The 20,676-nt window shown below is 35.4% G+C and overlaps 1 protein-coding gene across 3 annotated transcripts in view; it reads left to right on the plus strand.

The window, feature by feature from the left end:
- CNTLN (centlein) overlaps positions 1-20,676 on the plus strand; it is a 197,755-nt gene that overhangs the window by 134,719 nt on the left and 42,360 nt on the right. For all 3 annotated transcript variants that reach the window (XM_080371891.1, XM_080371890.1, XM_080371892.1), the window contains 3 exons: positions 1,627-1,801; positions 4,769-4,850; positions 5,489-5,712. In XM_080371891.1, the coding sequence (XP_080228017.1) occupies positions 1,627-1,801; positions 4,769-4,850; positions 5,489-5,712 (481 nt within the window). The remainder of the gene's footprint in view (positions 1-1,626; positions 1,802-4,768; positions 4,851-5,488; positions 5,713-20,676) is intronic.

Below are 20,676 nucleotides of genomic sequence, written 5' to 3' on the forward strand. Positions count from 1 at the left end.
TGGCAAATGAAGCCCTTTTCCTGCTTCTCCCCATGCAAAACAAGGGGCTCCTGAACATGGTATCTTGAGAGAGAAAACAAATAAAGAACTATGTAATTGGTCAGTTGCTATCATTAATGTAAAGCTTGTTTGTTTTTCTGTTTAATACTGCAGATCTGATTTTACAGAAAACATATGTTTTTCTGTTGCAATTAGCGAGGTTTTTTTTTTTTAATTTACTGTGTTTTGCTTTTTAAGAACAAAATCGAGCAAACAAATTGTCATTGCAATTTTTAATTTGACATGAAGCGGAGAGTAATTGTAAGGCTTCAGTTGTCGCAGCTGGCCATAAATACAGCTTCCAATAATTGTACAAGTATCAGGTTAGAGGATTCTTGCTGTAGAATAGTGAACATTTTGGAAGGTGATGTTTCAAGGTGTGATTCTCAACAAGTTAGGGAAATACCTTCATTTAGTGCCCTCTTCTACATGTTAATAAATATTTTCTCTGAGTTTCTAGATTCAAGCCTTCCATTTTCTAAACAGAACATTCCTTGAAAGCATTCAAGTGAGGGAAACTCATATACAGTTAGAAATACCTCTGTGCTACTGCAGCACCTTTAAACCATTACTCTGATTTCTGTACTTATCAGTCAGTAAGACATACCAATGTGTCAGGACATGTTTTGGATAGTATAAACACGTTTCTGTATGAACTCTTCAATTAGTGGCCATTTCTCAGGGTAAGTAGCCTCCATCTCTAAACTGTTGATTTCTATGGTGGTGCAACTTAATTGAAACTCAGTTGTGCCACCTTAAGTGTCTTGGTTTAAGAAGTTACAAATCAAAATTACCTTCTGTCGAGGGATTCGTTCACAAATCCAATTACACAAATGGTTATTTCTATGTTACAGAAAATGACATATCCAAGACTTCATGTTTTAAGGTGGACTTCACTAAATATCTGAAAAGAAATGATAATTTGGGGCAAGGCAGTGAAAAACTGGAAATTAAGAGCACATTGAGTGCAAGTTAAGGGAAAAATTCAAAGTAGAATGGAAGTTTCAGGTCCAGTTTCTCTGTGTGACCGTGAATTTCAGAAGGACTGCCAAGCTTGCAGAATTTAAAAGCACTCCAGAGAGGTGCTAGGCAGAGATTTCACTGCAGTGTGATTTTTGAGTTTGTCTCAGTTGACACTACAAATAAAGTTCAATTGAAACAAAATGTTATTGAGTGAAGTACTGTGCTTTTGTTTCTTTTGTTACCAAATGTGAAAGTGAAGGGAAGTAGAAACATAGTATGACTTTGTGAGCCATTCACAGACCAGAAGTACTATCAGGTAGTTTTTCATGTCTGTCACTTTTGTTAGACTGTAAGAAAAGCTGTCCTTTAAGAAGCAGTTGAAGTCTCAGACCATGCATTGTGGAGTGAGATTCCATTTGAGAGAATAGAACCTGATAATTTCAGAGATTTCTTCTTCATCATATTTGTAAGCATCTGTTGAATAGATCAACTTAGTACTCTTTGGATTTTATATTACTCTTCTTTCTTGCATGTGTTATTTTTGATGTGATCAAGCATTGGCTGTTTGGAACTTTTTAACTTTTAGTTTTACTGCGTTCTGTTTTCCTGAATGTGCTGTTTTAGTGACTCTGAAATACCAACTTCTGAAAGTTTGGAAACAGTGATTATGAAGACAATGCAAAACATTGATCCACTGCCCGATAGAAGTAAACAACAGGGAAAAAAGCAAATACAACATGGTCAAAAGCACTGCAACATTGATCATTTACAAGGCAAAAACCAGCAGTATAATAAAAAGGTATGTAGCAGAACTTGTTTTGTTCTCCTGTGCAGAGTGTTGAAGTTTAATGGTTCATATTATCACTGCTGTTCTCCTCTTAATTAATTTGACTCTTGTTGTAACCTGAAAAGAAAATCTGCTTCCAGATATTCAATGGATTGTTTCATTATAATTTAGAATATTTTCTGAACAATTAGCCTGCAAAAGTATTTGCAGGGACTGTCAGGAGTGCAAAAGCTGATTAAAACGTGTAAAGCTGCTGTAAGCTAGTCCTGCTGTCTCACAGGCCAGACAAAGAATGCTGCAGACATCACATTAAATTATTTCTCAATCAGCAAAGCCATACAGAACAGGGTGACCTAACCCATAACAAGGAAACAGCAACATCCCCTCCTCCCCTCTAGCCAAATGGTGTGCTGATTAATCAAGCATGAACACCTCTCGGTTCATTTGGTGTGTGCAGAAGGAGTTGTCTCCATCTTAGAAAGATGCTTTTGGCTCTGCTCTGTCCAGGAGATTCTATCTAGAGGAAAGTTTGCTTTTAGCTTCTTCTTAGCCCATTTACATTCATTGTCTGGGATTTGAACCCCTCATCTCATTCCTAACATCTATATGCTGTTTTCTCACAGAAGAGGTCCAGCTGGTTGTTTCCCAGGTCTTTAGAGGCTCTGTACAATCTGTAACAGATGACTCATTTTTGGACTTTTGAACACTGTCTAACACTTTTTCCCATCTGCGTTTGGCCAAATAAATCACTTCATGGAATTTAAAACGCAAGCAGATATTGTTGTTTCTTAGTTCAAGAAACAGAATACTGAAACACTGAACAACTTGCCTCTGTTAGAAAACTAGTTTGAAATTCTGTTATATATGGTGATACAGTGAAGTTTGAAAACAGATTATATTTTCATAGTCTCTAAAATTTTAAAGCAAATACAAACTCTGTGGTCATGTTAAATATTCTTGATTGTGTGTTTCCATCAAAAGATCTATTTTTCTGGCAGAAAAGGCGAAAAAAAGGGAAATTCTTCTGCAACCATCTTTTGGTACAGAATACACAGTATGAGCAGGTGCGCATGATATATGTGAAAATCTGACAGGGTGTGCTACTCCTGTTATCTCCTGCTGCTCCTAAGTGAAGATATACAAGGCAGGGAATCCAGGAGGCTGTGGTCTCTCTTGCTTCATAGTGCAGGCACAGCCAGCCTCTCCTGTTTGCCTATATAGCATTTACTCTCTCTTTCTGGAAAAGCCCAACACAGGTATATTCTGATACACACATGTAACAGATTGGTGGACTGGGAGCCTACACCAGAAGCATCCCAAGAGCTCTAAGCAGGTAAATATGCCTCAGCAGGAGTCCCCTGTTGCAGGAAAAGCACCTGAAAACATGGTTTGTGAGTAGAGAAGATAGTATTGCAAAAAGGTTTAGTATTGACAATTGGGAGCACCAGTTTTAACACAAGTCTTAAATCCCTCCTGAGGTTTTAAGGCCACTCCAGCTGGGTCATGGTATTCTCATACAAAAAGAGGGTAGAGAAATCTCCCAAACCTGAGCTATGCCTGGGGTTGGAGAGGAGATCATTTATGACACAAGGACTTTCTCAGTTTTGCCTTTTGTGTTGTAAATATGTAATACCCTGTGAAGTATCAGGAGAGTTACTGGCACTCTCTTACAACTCAAGTATTTATCAGAGCTGTGGTGCAGAGTGGAGATCTCCAGCTTTTCATTGCAGGCATGGATTGTTTGCTCATCATCTGCCAACAGCTCTGTTCCCTGTAACATAATCACTATTGCAGACTAACATTGATCATGCAATTACGTATCTTCAGTGAGTGTAAGATCCTCTGGACATACAGATAGGGACTTAGTACTGGTTTCCAGTGTTGTCTTTGAGTCATGGAATAAAATAATTAAGAGACTACTCGAAGGAGACAGACCTACAAAAGCTTGATCTCCTTTGTTTTGCTTTCATTTTAGCCTGAAAAAAGTGGCAGTTATATTTCTTTTTTTCTAGCATATCCTGTTTCCCTGTCCTTTGGATTTTGTGGTGATTGTATAAACCTAGAATTCAAAAAAGCTATCCTGCAATGTCAGTAATTTCTTCAGTGCAGTTAATAGATAGTCTGATGCTGTTTACTCTTTTAAATTTGATGAACAGCTATGTTAATTACGAATATTTCCAGAAACGTGTGTTATCACATAGAAATTGCAAAATGAAGACTTTAAGAATTGGATTCATGTTGCAGAATTCCGGAACAAAAGCATTTCAAAACACACTGAGTATTTAAGAGCTAGGGAAACAGTATTTTGATTTTGGAGTAAGCCATGCTCCAGACATTATCATTTAACATACTGCAAGGAGCATTCTTCTTTAGCCTCTGCTTCTTTCATTGAACATTTGATACGTTCTGGCAATAGCTGATTTTTCAAATCAGGTATTTAAAAGGCATGCAGCTGACTTTTGTTAAACCCTGTACAAACACAGGAGTTGTATTTGCATGTTCATATATATTCATGCATTTTCCAGTTACAGCTCAGTGTCTAATCTGATCTTCATCCTTTTGAACTAATAAGACTGTTACTCCTTTTTATTTTCATTTAAATAATCTTGATAATTAGGATATTGTAAGTTTTCAAGTAATACATAGCATCTTTTTTCCCTAAAAGTAAATGCATATCTAAAAAAATTCAAATGTTCCAGAACCTATCAAAGTGTAGGCATTAACAGACACTTCATTTTTCTCTGGGATTCTTTGGAAAGGGTTGTGGTTTACCTATAACAGTTTGTTATTTCTTCTACATTTGATGGGAAAGATAGAAGTTTGTACTCTTTGCTGGTTGATGTAAGATTGGTTTTCAAATCAAAATTATTTTGTGTATTATTTGAAGTAATTTTTGTTGTTTCAGTTCAGACTGCAAAACTTTGGAGTATTGTGGTTGCTAGCTTTGTACTTCTGTTTTTTATTTAACACCATTCACAGAATAAAGACACGGAGAGGTTGCATTCCAAAAGGAGAAAGATCTGCTGTCTTACAACATCTTATCCAACAATTCTAAGCAAAGGTAGGAATATCATATATTTTTGGCAGCTTCATAAGTAGGATTGACAAAGCATTCCTGCCTGATATTCCAAAACCTCTTGTATATTACATAAACCCACTTATATACTTTTGTAGGATTTGCTTGTTTAAATTTCCACAACCGTATTTTCAAAGATTTAGGTCATTATTTTAAATTGAAATTGTCATATAAAAAGTGACCAGCAAACAGCATCTTTTCAATGCAGTTAAAATATACTCTCTTTCTACTAGGTCCTACCTATTGAATCTAATCAATGAAATAGGCTTTTCACTGCCTGTTGTTGTTTGTCCCATGTAGCCAACACAGCCAATGAAACAAAAGTAACTGTATTTTGTCTTAGACCTTAAAAAAAATATCTGTTAACAAGACAGTGGTAATACCAATCAGAAATGAGACACATTTAACTTCCAAGTCCTTGTTGAGTTTGCAGCATTGGCACTTCAGAAAATTAATAACATAGAGAGAGCACTTACAGGTTAACTGAATTAATTTACCAGTTTGCTTCCTGAGAAATATTGTAGAGGCTAGAAAGAACATTGTTTTGAAGGGCCAAAGATAAATTAGAAATCATTTTATTTGCAACGATCTTTCAGTTTAATAACATGCTGTTTTATGTTTAGTGAACAGAACAAAAAGAAGAAATATCATTGTCCAGAAACCAGGCTACTGTGTTACTCTACTGCATGAAAGAATCAAGTCATTGCAGCAGCAGATAGCTATTTTACAGAATGAAAAAAAGACAGCAGTGTCTTCTGTGAAGGGATTTAAAGAAACCAATGAAAAACTAACAGCTCAGCTACATTTGGCTGATCAGAGACTTCAAACTAGTAAACTGACCATAGAGGTAAAGTACTTTTCATTATGGTGTCTTACAATGTTCAGCTTAATTCTGTTGTAATGCTGTGAAATTTTGATATCATTAATTCCTGTCTCTTAATATGTTTTGATCAAAATTATGAAATGTCATATACCAGCATGCTTTATATGAGATACTGAATCAATGTATAAATTATATTGAGGACTGATTTACTGTTGTATCAACCCAGTTCATTAATCCTTCTGAAAAAGAAGTGGTCCTCATGCTGACGTTTTACCTGCATTCAAATGGGTGAGGGAAGTTTCACTTTTAGCCTGTGGGCTAAGAACTTGCCTGACTACCTGGTCAGTCCACGTGACCACCACCCATTCCACTGGGAAGAACAGGCACTTCTGGAGAAACAGACTATCTGCATGGGCCCCAAGGGTGGAGCGATCAAGGCAACTGGAGTTTTCTTCTAAAGGGGGCTCAGACCAGTTCTGTATCTATTTAATCCCATCTCTTTGTCAAGGTGAAAAGCTAGAGAACAAGATTTATGAAAACAGAGACTTGTAAACTATTTGGTTAACAGCCCCAAAGATGCTAGCTTTCTTCTCTGCTTCAGTCTTCATTCCTACTTAATCCTTTCCCATACGATTACTCCTTTCTGGTTTTCCCCATTCTCATTTATATATATGTATTTTGTGTTAATCTATATGCAGCTCCTCAGCTGGAATTCTTTTCTAGTCATACTGTAGTGATTGGCCTGCCCTTTATAGAGCTGAATCAACAAACACTTTTGCAGTAATTGTCTCCTGTTGGTCACACACACATCCTGCTTCCAGAATTATAGTGCTACAACAGATGGACTTGCTGGAAGGAGGCAGACATTAAAAAAGAAATCAAATCCCCTCCCCCTCAAACTTCTCTGCATTTCTGTCTTCACACAGAAGGCAGAAGCAGTATCAGGAGCAGCACTTTTCACTTTCTTAGGGCTGGGGAACTGCTAATTTCTAGAGGAGAGAAAACCTAATTTCTGTTACTCATTTTGCATAACTATATATATGTAATGAGTTGTTCAAAAATAGTTTCCAAGGTCATTGGAACCAATGGAGAACTGCATATCTCACAAACAGTATCATAATGTAAAGTTTCATGGACAGTATAAACTTCACGGAGAGTTATATGTGTGATTTAGGTAAAATATTCTGCTTGCTCAGACATCTTCATGATTTGCCTTCCTAGAAGACTACACCTTAGGTGTCCATACAAGTGCAATGTGAGGAATAAAATAAAAAAGGCCATTATCAGGAAACTTAAAAAAAAAAAAAAAAAAAAAGAAAAGGCAGAATTCATGTCAAGATAAGTGCTGCTGTAATGTAAAAGACTGACTAGAAGTGATACAGCATTGTCTTTACACCAAACCAGTTTTATTTCACTCAGTGTTTCTGGAAAGTTTAAAAAAATTGGTCACTGGTCTATTTAAAGGGTGGTGCATTCTAAGCAAAAATAAATAAATGGTCTTGCAGTTACTCAAGGAAAAATCTTTATTAGGCATGCACATTTTTTTTCCTTCTCAGCAAACAATTCAAATTCCCTTTCTTACAACTAATTACTCTTCAGGTGCCATACTAGTGCTACCAAGTGGGAAATTTAAAGCAGAGGCTTGGGCTACTTGCCAAGTGAAAATTAAGGAGGTAAAGAACCTAAACCGTCACTGCAGGGTACATGCATGTTTTAGAGAGAGAACCATGATTCAGACAGATCAAATGGTTGTAAAGCACACATTTGTGTGGGGGTTTTGTGTTTTTTTTTTTTTTTTATAAGAAATACTACCTAGAAGTGAAGTTTTAAAATATTGCAAGGGAAATTACAATTTTTGGAAATAACTTTTTCACTAGCAAGAACACTTCTCACTGCTTCTGTTATTTTAGATTTTAGAATTTTCTTGAACAGGTAGAAGGTAAAAAACAGGTGAACAAACCATGAAAGACTGAAAGATTGAGACAATCTCTGGCTTTAGGGAGACTTTTTAACACTTCAGGAGTGTCAGAATGACTAATATATAAAAATAAGCTTCCATATATCATCATTAAGTTCTGAGTAATCTTATAATAACAGTGAACTGGTGATGCTGCCCTAAGGTAAGTATGGCATTGTAGCAACTGTAAACATTAACATCATGGCTTGGATGAGATGCCATGTTGCGTGAATTTAGCTAAGAAAATAAATCCATTAGTAGACAAGGGCAGAAGTTTTTGCAGTCAGTTCTTCATTATAATCCCCAAGGAATCTAGTGCTAGAAGGTCGACTCTAGTTTTAAGATGTAATGTTCCAGATGTTCATTTTGAGATAGATTTTACAGCTTGTACAGCCTAAGGACTGTCTAGCATCTCTTGATTTTCAGAATGTATCTACATGTGTGGTTTTGTGTATTTTTCTTGAAGATCCACACAGCAATGTATGTATGTATATATTTGTCTTTCTGCTTGTAGGAGTTCAGAATGCTGAAATACTTTTTTTTGTTTGGCCTTGTAAACACTTAGCAGTAATGTAGATTTCTTGCTTTGTTTTGTTTCTGCAAAAGCAATTCTTTGCATATTTCTGAAAAAATGACTGCACATGTGAGTCAAAGCTTGCATTCTCCAAGGATTCACATTACCACTGAGTCAAGACTGTCTGTAAAGAAGTACAGTAGTTCCATTTTGCTATCAAGTGTATAAAAATCACAGCTGGAGCTGGTACTTAATGTAGAAGTGAAGGGATTTAGCATTTTCTTAGTTTCTTTGAGAAATGTCTGAAAGGAATTGTTGGAAAAATTCAGGAAATTTTTTTCTAAGATTTATTCTGCCCCTCTACTCATTTTTATCACTGACTGCTTATACGACAACTGTATTTATTGCATACAGCACAGTAATTATCATTAGTTTTATGCAGTAGGTATCATTCTCATTGCAAAAGTTCAAAGTATATTGAATAAGAAATAAAAATCTTAAGCAGGTGAAGTCATTAGTGCTTATCTTATTCATGTCAAGGCCACTCACAGGTCCACTGCCGAAAAGTACCGCAGGATCTTTTACATCAGTTCTCCAGTGTTTCTCAGGTGATGTCACAGGAAAAGGTGCATTTTTTAATGGAATGCTGTAGACATTTGCAAAGTGCCTGTGTAAGTCTACCTCAGCAGGAAACCTGAATCTCAAAGAACGGTAACAAGTCAACCAGTCAAATGCTGACAGATCATTTGGAGAGAATAATGTGAAGGTTCAGATGCATTCCTGCAGATACATAACTATATTTTTGCTGAATTGGGAAGAAAAGTAGCTTGCTTCCCCCCCGCGCCCCCCCAAGAAGCCTCTGCTCATATTAGCCGTAACTCAGCCTAGGAATTTTTTTCTGGTACATATTTCTGAATTTATATGCACTGTAAATTACTGATGTAAGTGTTACTTACACAAAGATCTCACTTAGACTGGTTTTCATGAAGAGTGTTTTCAGTCATGTTTAAAGATGTATTGCTATTTACATAACAATTTTAGTATGACTGTGGTTTCCTTAAAGTAAATTTTAGGAATAAGCTTGAAATTATAAACTGAATGCTTTTTTAATTACCTTGCAGTAAGCTAAAACTGCTTTTGGAACTTCCTAATTTTTGTTGATTACAGCAAATGTGTAATTGTTTTGACAGTTTTTGGAGGCTTCCTATATAAACATTGTCCAGTTAGAAATTCTCATAGACAATCAAGTTGTTTTCTCAAAACACTTTTACCGGTGTTCTGGTTTTATCTTTTTGACTCCTCTTTCATAGAAACACTTCAGAGCATTTGTGCTTTTTTTAATTAAGTTTATAAGAAAGCTTCTGCAATCAGTGTCGTCTTTTCTAATTAAGTGGTGGGGTTTTTTTTCTACAGTAGCATGGAAAGGTATTTTTCATTATGTACATCAGGTAATACTAATCATACCTACAGAATATCTGAATGATAAAATTTTGTAAAAGGTTTTAGAAGAATTAAAATTTTGAAGACTTTAATTTAAACCTAAATATGGTGGTGTTTACAGATAAATTGTGTAAGAGGTTTTACTACTATGTCAGCAGTATATGCGGGAATTATAACTTTCACATACAGAAGCAGGAAAAAAAAAAGCTGCTGTAATGATCCCATATTTTAATAGGCAAAAAATAGTCTAATAAGAATAGAATTTGTTTCTGCTCTGTTCAACAGTGTCCCTTTCCATTCTTACAGGACACTTAAGTCTGGAAAATTTTACTTGTATCCATCTTAAAAATAAAATATAAAGCTAAATATACCCTATTCAACACTTTTGCCGATCTCCGTGCAAAATCATTTCTGCAGCCCTCCACCTTTGGCACAGAATGTAATGAAACAATGAAAGAATTCTGTGAAGCTGTTTAGGAGAAGTTTGTTCCCAGAAACATCAGGAGAAATGTGATCTTCCCCCTCTCCTCCTTTAGAAGCATACAGGTTATCCTTTCCTAACTGCTTTGAATAAAAGTAGTCTTGGTTAATTTGCCAAACTGTAATCTTTGGGCACAATACTGAAAAAGAAGTAAAGGCAGTTGCTCAAAAATACTTAAAAATCAAACCAGCAAATTTGCTATACTAGTTTTTCTTAAAATACAGCAGAAGTGAAAAGGTAAACCAGAAGGGATAAAGGTATGATGAAGTAGGATATACAGCCTGACCTTTCCAGGGTTTGCAAATAGAGTCTAAGAGAGCAGAGGTTTATCTGGTAATTGAACTAAACTATGTGCCAGTATGAGGACTAAAGTCTTCTCAAAATCTGATTGGGTATAAATTCTGTGTTTTTTTCTTCTAAGGTCACACTGCTGTTATCACCATGTATGCATGCCTTGAAGAGACCTCTTTGCAGGCACAGTGGGTAATTCAAAACTCAAAACACATCCTCAGTCTGTGTATTCTTGAAAGAAAGCCATTCTTCCTAGACTCACCACAGTGTTCCAAACCTGAACAGCAGCATTATCTGTAGGTAGGAAAAATTGTCTGCAATGTAATTCAGACTTTTAATTTTATGACATTTAGGTTCAATTTCTGGACCCTACCTGTAGCTTTTGAAGGCTTTGAATTGACAGCATTGAGGAGAATAGATTGGGCAGTATTGCAGTTTTATTAGAGCTTTGCTGAGCCTAATAAATTGGAAATTGGGCTGTGATGTCACACTTGAAAAGTCTGGAAACAGAGACAGACAATGCTATGTGACTCTGTGAGACTAGAAGTCACCTCTTTCAAGTCCTAGTCCAAAATTCTGCTTGGAATGAAACTTGATCAACTAGTTAAATAAGTTTGTTCAAAGATTTTGCTTACTAAATGGGGAAATCCCTATTTAATTTTTCCTCTGGTAGTACTGATTCAGTGTTGCTGCTGATACAAAACAGTTCTCAAATTTCTGCTTTCTCCTCTGTCAGAGAACTTGACTTGGAAATAAATTGAGGAATTTCCAAATGGTAAACATGAAAATAACTACCCTTTTAAAATGCATGTACTCAAAAAATTTATTTTTTTAATAGTTTGCCACATTGAAAACTTGCAGCTTCCTGAAATCAGTTCTGTTAACAGAACTACACTGTAAAATATATTTATCATGAAACTGTGTTGTCATTACAAAACAAAAATAAAGCAAAATACCTTTTACATTTCTATTGATCTCTGAAGAAAAATTACAGTAGACCTGTTGAATTATTGATGAACAACAGTTGAAGTACATTGTATGTAGGAAATGAGACTCATTCATAAATTAAAGAGAACAGTTGGCATGAACTTAGAACTATGAGAGCTGTATTATGCTGCTGTCAAAATGAAATATCTTAGAGACAGGTAAATTCTAGAAAAATACATAGAAAAAACTGAGAACTACGTGAAGTTCATAGAATATACTTGCAATCAACACGATTTATATTGCTGTATCATTTAGAAATCCTACGAAGTATACTTCTATATTAAAAGAAAGGACCTGTATCACAAAAATTAGCATGTTCTTGTAATGTTACAAATAGAGATGGTACACATATCTATAAGCATATCTAATATATTTCTATCTGCTAGTACAATACAGTAATAGAATAGACTTGTATGTAAATTACAGTAAACTCTGGAAGATACCATCCTGTAATTTTTACTTTATGGTTTTCATGTGATAGGTAGCTTATTTTTCTTCACCTTCCCTGTGATTTGTTCAAACTTTCCTTGTGCATTGAATCTTACCTTATTATTTTACAAAAAATAAAACTGGGTTTGCAGTTTTTTCCCCAAAAATTTCCTGAATAAGACACTGTTTGAAACCTGGAAAAGCTCAACAAATACTTTCGTAATAGGATTACCTTTTGTGCTCACAGGAATGTCTTCATTGAATGCAGTGTGATCTGCTCATTTATTTAAGCTATACTGGGTTCTTGAACCTTCTCTTCTACGTAAAGTTCTGTGGATAATACATGGTTTTGTTGCATAATATATTTTCACCAAAAATCTCACCCCAAAAGATTCATTGCTTTGGGAATGATTATTCATCTGTAGACAAGAGGTAACATCTTAGCTCTGGCAGTCTGATTTTTCTCACAGATTGTCACAGAAAACTGGTTTGGGCTGCAACTGGGTGAGTGCTCTTAGGCTTGTTCAGTGGAGTGGGCCATGAATGACTCATTCTTAGTAACTACCAGTATTAACTATGAAAGTGATGTACTAACCATTTTATGCATGTGCTTATTTCCACTGAATTCAATGAAAATTCAAGACCTCCTGGGTATGGTGGTAAAAATGTTATTAGTTCTAGTCTTGAATATATAGACCTCACTATGGTGAGAGATTCTTTTGTGTTTTGAACTTGCAGGGTAAAAATTGCAATAGAAGATGTAGCTGCATATTACCTTTAGTATTTTATGATTTAGTGTTCTGATAGACTATGCAATAACACCTCTGTGTACCATTCTATATAGGTGTTACTAAAATGCAAGAAATAGATGTCTTGGGTTTCTATCAGCCATATATCCTACCCTGGAAGTTTGAATTCTCTCCCCAGTTGTTTGCAATTGTCTGTTTCAGGATGGATTTTTACCTAACAGTCTCTCTTGTCTGTCTTTACTGGCCTAGGTAAAGGTTTTCCTGATAATGTCCTTACTAAAAGTTTTCAAGAGTCATGAGAAATTGGGGACATACTTCCACATCCCTTTATATTGTGAATGTCGAGTGAGTTGATTCTTCAGCTTTCTCCTAATGCATCCTTTTACTTTACTTTCCTTGCCTTTGTTCCTGTCATAATCTGTTAGATTTCCCTCATTGCAAAGTTAGGGAACAGAAGAATGGTGGAGCCAGATGTTAGCAAGGTAGACACATGTGATAGGTGAATCAGGTTTGTTCCTTACTTGAGCAGCTGGATTTTGTAAGGAGTGGAAGAGGCAGAATCATGGGATTACAAGAAAGGCTCTGTAACCTGAAAGTATCTAGAAGTCTTACAAGCACATCCACTCATTTTTGTTGTGTGCCCCTATGCAAGAGTGATTGCTTGTATTAAAATGTACTTAGGAGATTAAATTCCAAAAATTATCTTCATCATCATCAGTTTTACTTGGTATTGGGTTGGAGCTAAGCACTGACACATGGAACACAGTGTAGATTCAATGTGTCAATTCATGCCTTAAGGTTAAATTGGTGCATATAAGTACCACTTAATCATTTTCACTAGCTCAGAATCTCACGTACCATGAAATTAATTTTTCAGTTGATCCCTCACATGAATGATAAAATTATTTTTTTCCCCAAGATAATGGTTTACACCTTCCACATCTATTCTGTTTGGATATACTGTGAAATATATGACAGTCTTTTTGCTGTTTGTTTTAGAGGTAAAATCTTTCAATCATTTTTTAAAAATTAGTGGCAACGTAAAAAATCCCAGCCAGTGCAAGAGGATATCTTCAGTCATTGACGGCTACTCTAAGCTTTCAATCATCCACCAGAGACTGATTGAGAAGTATAGATCATTATGACCTCACAGTGTTTTTAATGAGGAAATCATTACATCATAATGAAAACCAATACATTGCTCAAGTTCATGTTGAGCGAGGCTGAATGGCTGTCTCCTGGGAACCAGAGACTTTGAAGAAAAATGAGAGTCCTAGTAGGTAATGAGCTGAGCATGAACTCCCATTGCCATTGTGAAAAACACTAGTGCAGTCCTTGAATGTATAAACGGGGGGCCATACAGCAGCAGCAAAGGAGTACATTTTTTTCCACTTGGCATGATTTGACTGCTCCTAGAATACTCTTACGTAGCTCTAATACCCAGAATCCAAGAAGGAGATTGATGGAAGTAAAAAGCATTTGACTTAGGAGAAAGATTTGAAAATACACCGTTCCAGAGAACAGTTTGAGATTTTCAGAGAGTAGATTGAAGGGCAACTCAAGTTTAGATATCTGAAAGTCTTCAGTCTAGCAAAGGAAGATTGAAAAAAAAAGATTCAGGGCTGCAGAGCTGATACAAGATAGACTTATACCAGATACGTGGTCTTTAATTTTTATGTGACTGTAACCGACCATTGCCTATTGGAGTCAGAACTGCAGTGATATTGGACAATTAATCTTAAAGGGAAGAATTAGAGAATCAACTGCTTGTGGTTAGCAGTGCGCAGAGTCTGAAGGGAATAAAAAAATGCATGTTCTGTAGGAAGCATTAAAAAAATAGAGATAGGAAGAGGGAGGATATGTTTAACGACATGAATTGAATTAAGGAAAAATTCAAACAGGAAGCTATGTTCTCAACTTCAGTAACACTGTTCATTTATCTGAAGAACTGATGGAAGAAATGTGCATCCTTCATAGAACACTGCTAGGCAACAGAGTTTTTGTAATGAAACCCAGCATTTAGTAGAGCTGTGGAGAAGAGATACAAACATGGATGATAAATTTAAGAAAAGTCAAACCAGTATTTTATAAGGTTCTAACTGAAGCCAAGGTGGAGCGTTGTGATCATGTTCAAACATCAGGTTATAAAGAGGAGAAATTCCAAGGCAAAGGAAGAAGCCATGGCCACTCAAGACATTAAAATACAGAGTCATGGCACAGGGGAAAATGGACAGTGAAACAAAGGAAGTAACCTAAAGGAAATCCATGTTTCACAGTGTGCATACAACAGGAACATTAAGAGCAGGTTATTCTTTAGCAGAAGAAATGCAGAGAAGTAACAATCACTTTTGTGGTGTACTATACACAGAATTTAGGATTACATTGGTCTGGTACAGCCCTTTAGAATTGCTGCTGCAGACCTGTAAGAAGACTAAAGCTCTTTATTTTAGGTAATGCATAGCTTGGTAAGGAAAATTCAGAAAAGAAACAGATAAAAAAAACATTTTTTAATACTTCCTTCATTTTTTTGTCTACCTGTAGGGCTGGGCATAAGGAAACAGTTTTTCAGTAAGGTAGTAGTGAAATATTTAAAGGAGAAAGCTTTTCGTTTTAATTGGGAGCATAGAGACAGATTAATCTTTTTTGAGTCAAAATCTTGATACAGGACTCAAGTAGAGATATTTTGTTAAAGGTTTGGCTTCCAAAGAATAAAAATACTTATTTTTCAAAGTATTGTTTGAAATAGAAAAATTGGCAGAGAAAAGAAAACTGAATTCACTACGAGAAACAAATGAAGGAAAGTAATTTTGATAGATAGTAATTTCAATTAAAAATCTACATGTAGTGCACTTAGTTGAAGATATAAATTTTATAAGTTCTGTGACTGAAAAATAAAGTTAAGGTAATCATGAGGAAAGCTAAGCAGCAGGAGACATAAATTTCAATTGTTGCCTTAGGAAAACCTATACTGAATCCTGAAACTACAGGAGTTATATGATGATATACAGTCTCAAGACCTCTACTCTGAGTAGTTTCCCTGAAGAAGAGAAAAGTTTTCTGATGTTCTCTGTTTTTATGAACCTAATTTTGGTAAGAAAGCATCACATATAGCTTAGAGTGCATTTTATTGCAGCCCACTGTCATATGTATTATTGTGTACAGTTCAAAAAGTACTTGCATTTTACAGTAAATTCCTCAAAAGATTATGAATATTGGATTGTCCTGACTGCTTCTATTTTTCTGTCAAGAATTGTAAAATTTTAGTCTCATTTCCATTGTTCAGTTGCTGCTTTGTGATGCTTGTTCTTTTCATAAAAAGGAGTTAAAAACTTCTCTATATATACAAATACATGTTTTCTTATTTACATACATCCACCGTGTATCTTTAGACTCGTCTTTACACTGGCAGCTTTTGTAGTAGACATCCTGTGTAGGGTATTCAGTTTATATATGTCAGATCCTCAAGGGCCGTGGCTTTTGCCAGATGAAGCACTTTTGATTTTGAGGCTGATGAAACACAGTGCTATTATTGATCTGTGCATGACACAGCCTGTCTCTCTGCTGGCAGAGTGTAGCAACATTTATCCAGGAATTTGTGAAATGTCACTCGGATCATGTTCATAAGGTAAACTGTGCAAAAAACAGGATCCAAGCTGAGAATCCATGAGGAATTGGACGTGACTGTCTTATTCCATCATCTTATCTTCTGGGTCAGCCAAGTGTTATTTGTTAAAACAATGTCTGTGTTTTGTATGTTGAAGACAGTATGATTATCACTAGCAACACCCTGTATATTATAGTCATACTGTTGTTTTACTCAGTTTTTTAGGTCACTTGGGAGAACAATATTTTAAGGCGGTGAAAATGATCTAAACATTGCAAGTCTATAATTTCTCTTCTGTTTGTAACAAAATGATAGTTCCTGTACAGCACCAACCAGGAAACTCTGCTTATATTTTCTAAAAGAATTTTCACTTCTTGCTTCACTTTGCTTTTAGAGAAGTGTGGCAATACATGTTATTAAAATCTCAGTAAGCAGTTGTGGTCAGAAAGGGTGTGTGACTGTTTCTACACATAAACCTGCCAAAACACTCATATTTACATGTTTTGTTTCTTTATAAATTATGATTGAAAAAGGCTGTGCATTTTTGTTAGTATCAAAGGCACGTCATGTAAAAAATAATGAAAACTAAGGTAAATAATAAAAAGGAAGGTTCCATATACTATATTATATGCTTGTAAAGGGTCAACTTTTTTATAAGTAATGTTTTTATAAGTTTTATATAAAGTTTTTTATAAGTAGTATTTCAGCAATAGACTCACTGTTATTAGCAAATGGATGTTGCACCTTCTCATTAAAAAAATGCTTAAAAATGTAAACAAGACACAAAAAGCTGCAATTCTTAATTTTCATTTTCTGTTTCTAAAACTGTTACGATATACAACAATAAAAATTTGAAAGTTAGCCATGAAAAAATATTGTGGTATTTGCCAACATTTTTTTATTTTAAACATTCAGATCTTTAGAAAAGTCTCTAGATCATTTGATTTAAAAATCATTTACTAGTTAGAGGGAAGAAGAAACTGGTTTTATTGAAGCTGAAGGTTTGCATTTGGCTATCTTGGGATATTTTCGCAAGTGTAACAAGGATTTTATTTCTGTAAGAGACTTTCTGTAGTTTGAATCCCATAAGACTAAATCAAGATTAAATGAAATATCACTTTTTACTTAATCTCTACTTTTTAAATTGTTTTTTACATGTTTGTACATAGAAATACATTAAGCCAGGAGGCAAAAAGTAGGTTTTGCTCATGAAAATATTTTTGGATACATGATGCATATATTTTTACATGTTATCCCTCCCTTTACAAGACTTGACATATCACAAGCGCATGAGTAGTGGAAAAAGCCAAAATTGCAGTTGGCTGGGTTTGGGGGTGGGTTTTTTTGGCTAGTAGATGTGTGTATTTACTTTGCAAAGGTCCGTAGATTGGACAGATACTGGCGTCCGTTTCTCAGGAACATGAAGATGGTATTTCATAGCATGAAGGCCACCTGCTTGTCAAGTCTACCACTCTTCACAGTAGAGCCATTGCCAGCTTGCCAGGCATTGTTTCTTACAGAGAATTTTACAGAGGACATTTATTTTGCTACTTGGCAGTGTCAAAGCACTCTGTGAAATACTGCATCTTGTTTTGGGCACCATACATAACATACACATATTGGAACGAAGGAGCAGTAATTCTAAGTAGTTTTGAGCATGTTAACTGTGAGAAAAGATTAAAGGAGTGTAATTAATGAAACCTATAAAATAACAGATCAGTGGTAAGGGCAGAGGAGTGCAATAGCCACCTTGCAGTGCAAGTAAAGGGCTAGTGGTCAGTTTGTGCTTTCTTAAAGGAAGGAAGATTTAGTTTTTCAAGAAAGATGATTTAAATATAAGGCAAATTTTCACTCTGAAGGCACTGAAGAACTTCAGAAGGCTGCCAGGAGAATCTTCTCTATAGCTAGACCAAAATTTTCAGGAATACTTTACTTAGGCTCTTTTGCACATGTGCTGAATTTAATGTATTGACATCATTACCAGTCTTTCTCTTGTAGAAATAATTTTTTTGTCCTCATTCTCAAATGGAAAGACTTTTATTTTTTTGGTTTTTTGTTTGTTTTTTTTTTTTTTTGGGGGGGGGTGTAGGTAACTAGCACAGGAGAAGTATTTTAATACTGAAGAGTTTGAACAGTGGGGCTAGCAGCTAGTCTTTGCAAACTTTTACTCCTTGGTTACCAAGTTCTCCTTTTCCTCCATGCGGCTTATTACTCTTTGGTTTCTGTTAAGGTGTATCAGTGATCTGAAAGCAGGACCGTAAGAGCAGCTCCCACATATTGTCCTTGGGGGAGCAATATCAGAAAGAAACGTATTTGGTCCTAGAGTTCTTTTGAACTCCTCCTGATTTCAGAAGGGGAATGCTCTCCACCAGTTCAGCACTGTTAGGACTTCTGCAAAGCACCAGTTACCTGTGTTTGACCCTATTTTCTTACCCATCCCACACGGAGATTTCTTTGTCTAGTGTATTGCACAAAAGGAATTGGCATTTTTGTTAGAGCTGGAATCTTACTTGAACTTTCTCATTCCCACAATCCCTTGTTTAAGCTTGTATGTTCAAAGTTAATGCTGGTGCTCTGTTGTCCTGGCTACTCCCTTTCACTACAGGAAGAAACTTCAAAAGACACATCTGTAGACAGGAGTACAAACCAGAAGAGTACAGCCATCCTCATCGCTTTACCAAGGAAGATGCATAAACCTTCAGACTGCATTGATTTTCTGGGGTTTTTTGGTCTCTAGGTATAAAGGAGTCAAGAACTAAGGCATTTTCAACAACAGTAGAAAAGGAAAGTGTAACAAACTAAGACTATTTCTGAGACAAAATTGGTGTCTGGGAACTACACCTGAGATTCCTTTTTAAAAATGGTTGTCTGTGGTATTCCCTCCTTGAGATTGTCCTTAGTTTTCACTGCCTTAGACCCTGGTTGTTGCAGACAGTGAATACTGGCTTATAGGATTCTTTAGCATCCCTACAGAAGTCAGATACTATTACTGTCCTTGTAACCCAAGCAAAGAGTTTTTGTGGTTTTGAAGCCATGTTTGTTTGCCTGAAGTGCCTGGACCTCATGGACTCAGCCAGTGCTAGAGGAGGTAGAAGAATGTTTTACTTCCTTACTAATGCTTTGCACCATCTGATTTGCTCTCCTAAAGTTTCATTGCAAATGAGTCATAATATTGATGATAGTCATGATAAAGGGAAAGTATATTTTGTTTTCTACATTAGGCTGAAAACATGGCTTTTTCTTGTGACGGTCTCTTCAGCTATTTAATATGTAATAAGGAGTACTTTTACGCTAAACTGTTCATTTATGCCTGTAATTTTAGCAAGGGTTCCAGTGATAACATAAATTACAAATTAAAGATAAGACTGTAGGGGTTCATTTACAAGAATCCAGGGATGAATTACTACTTTAACTTATATGCAATACACTGTAGTGGTAATTTTTAAATGTGATTCATGATTTTGAAAAACATCCCTGTTTTTGCATCCTCCACGATGTCTGTCATCAGCTTCCTCTTACCTCTCAGAAGTGGCTAGCAATATGCCTTTATTTTCTTACATAGAAAAGTGAATAATACATTAATATTTGTACATTATCTCCTTTATGTGACTAGAAAAATTCATGGTGTTTTACCTTTTTTTTTCCCCAACTCTTTGTTGTGTGTTGTATTTGTCCTGCTCTGTGAGAACATAGAACTTTTCCAGTATTTAAATTTGTTAAAACAGTTTACACTTAAAATGTTTTGCTTTTGCACAGCTGTCTACATTAAAAAATAAAAACAGCTTCTAAGGACATTTTTTACAGATTTTGTTGATATCTGAAGCAGTTACAAATGAGATGTTTAAATAATTCTATAAAATTAAATATAGAGCTATCTTTATAAATTTTGTTCCTTGAATAGTGCAGCCCCCTTCTGATATCTGATGTACATATTTTTTAGTAATTTTAATGTACAAATGCTTATATCACTTCCTCAAACCTTTCTGTCTTTTAGACATGTTTTCTGTAAATTGACAGCAAATTTAACAGCTGAAAAGTTGAGATTTAAGGAAAGAAAACCATATATAGAGGAGGCCAGAATGTGGGAGGTGGAACATCTTTCCCTATAAGCACAGAATTCCTACCCACTTACATTTGAGATGCAAAAGTATTTAAATGGAAAATGGTTCGCTCTCTGAAACAGATGGAAACGAGGAGAGGTTAGATTAATATTTCACCATTCTTTCAGCTGTTTTGCTTGTTTCTTTCTTCTATATTCTTTTAAAAATATTTTTAATCTGTAAAGGTACAAAGCTGTATGCTTTGGAAATAAGCCGGTAAATCAAAAGAAAGTTTAAAAACAGTCTTTAAAATAGCGTTTTCATTTTGGTTTCTCTCTATTTTATGTGAGCTATACGGAAAACAGATGGAAGCATTATTAATTTTTTCCCCCAATGAGTTTTAGTGCAGCGTATTTGTATGTGTTATCTGAAACATATGAATACTTAGTATTGCTGCTGTTAAATTCGTAATGAGTTGTAGGGATTGTGAAATTCC

Source organism: Falco punctatus (assembly GCF_963210335.1).
Source record: "Falco punctatus genome assembly, chromosome: Z".
Classification (NCBI taxonomy): Eukaryota; Metazoa; Chordata; class Aves; order Falconiformes; family Falconidae; genus Falco; species Falco punctatus.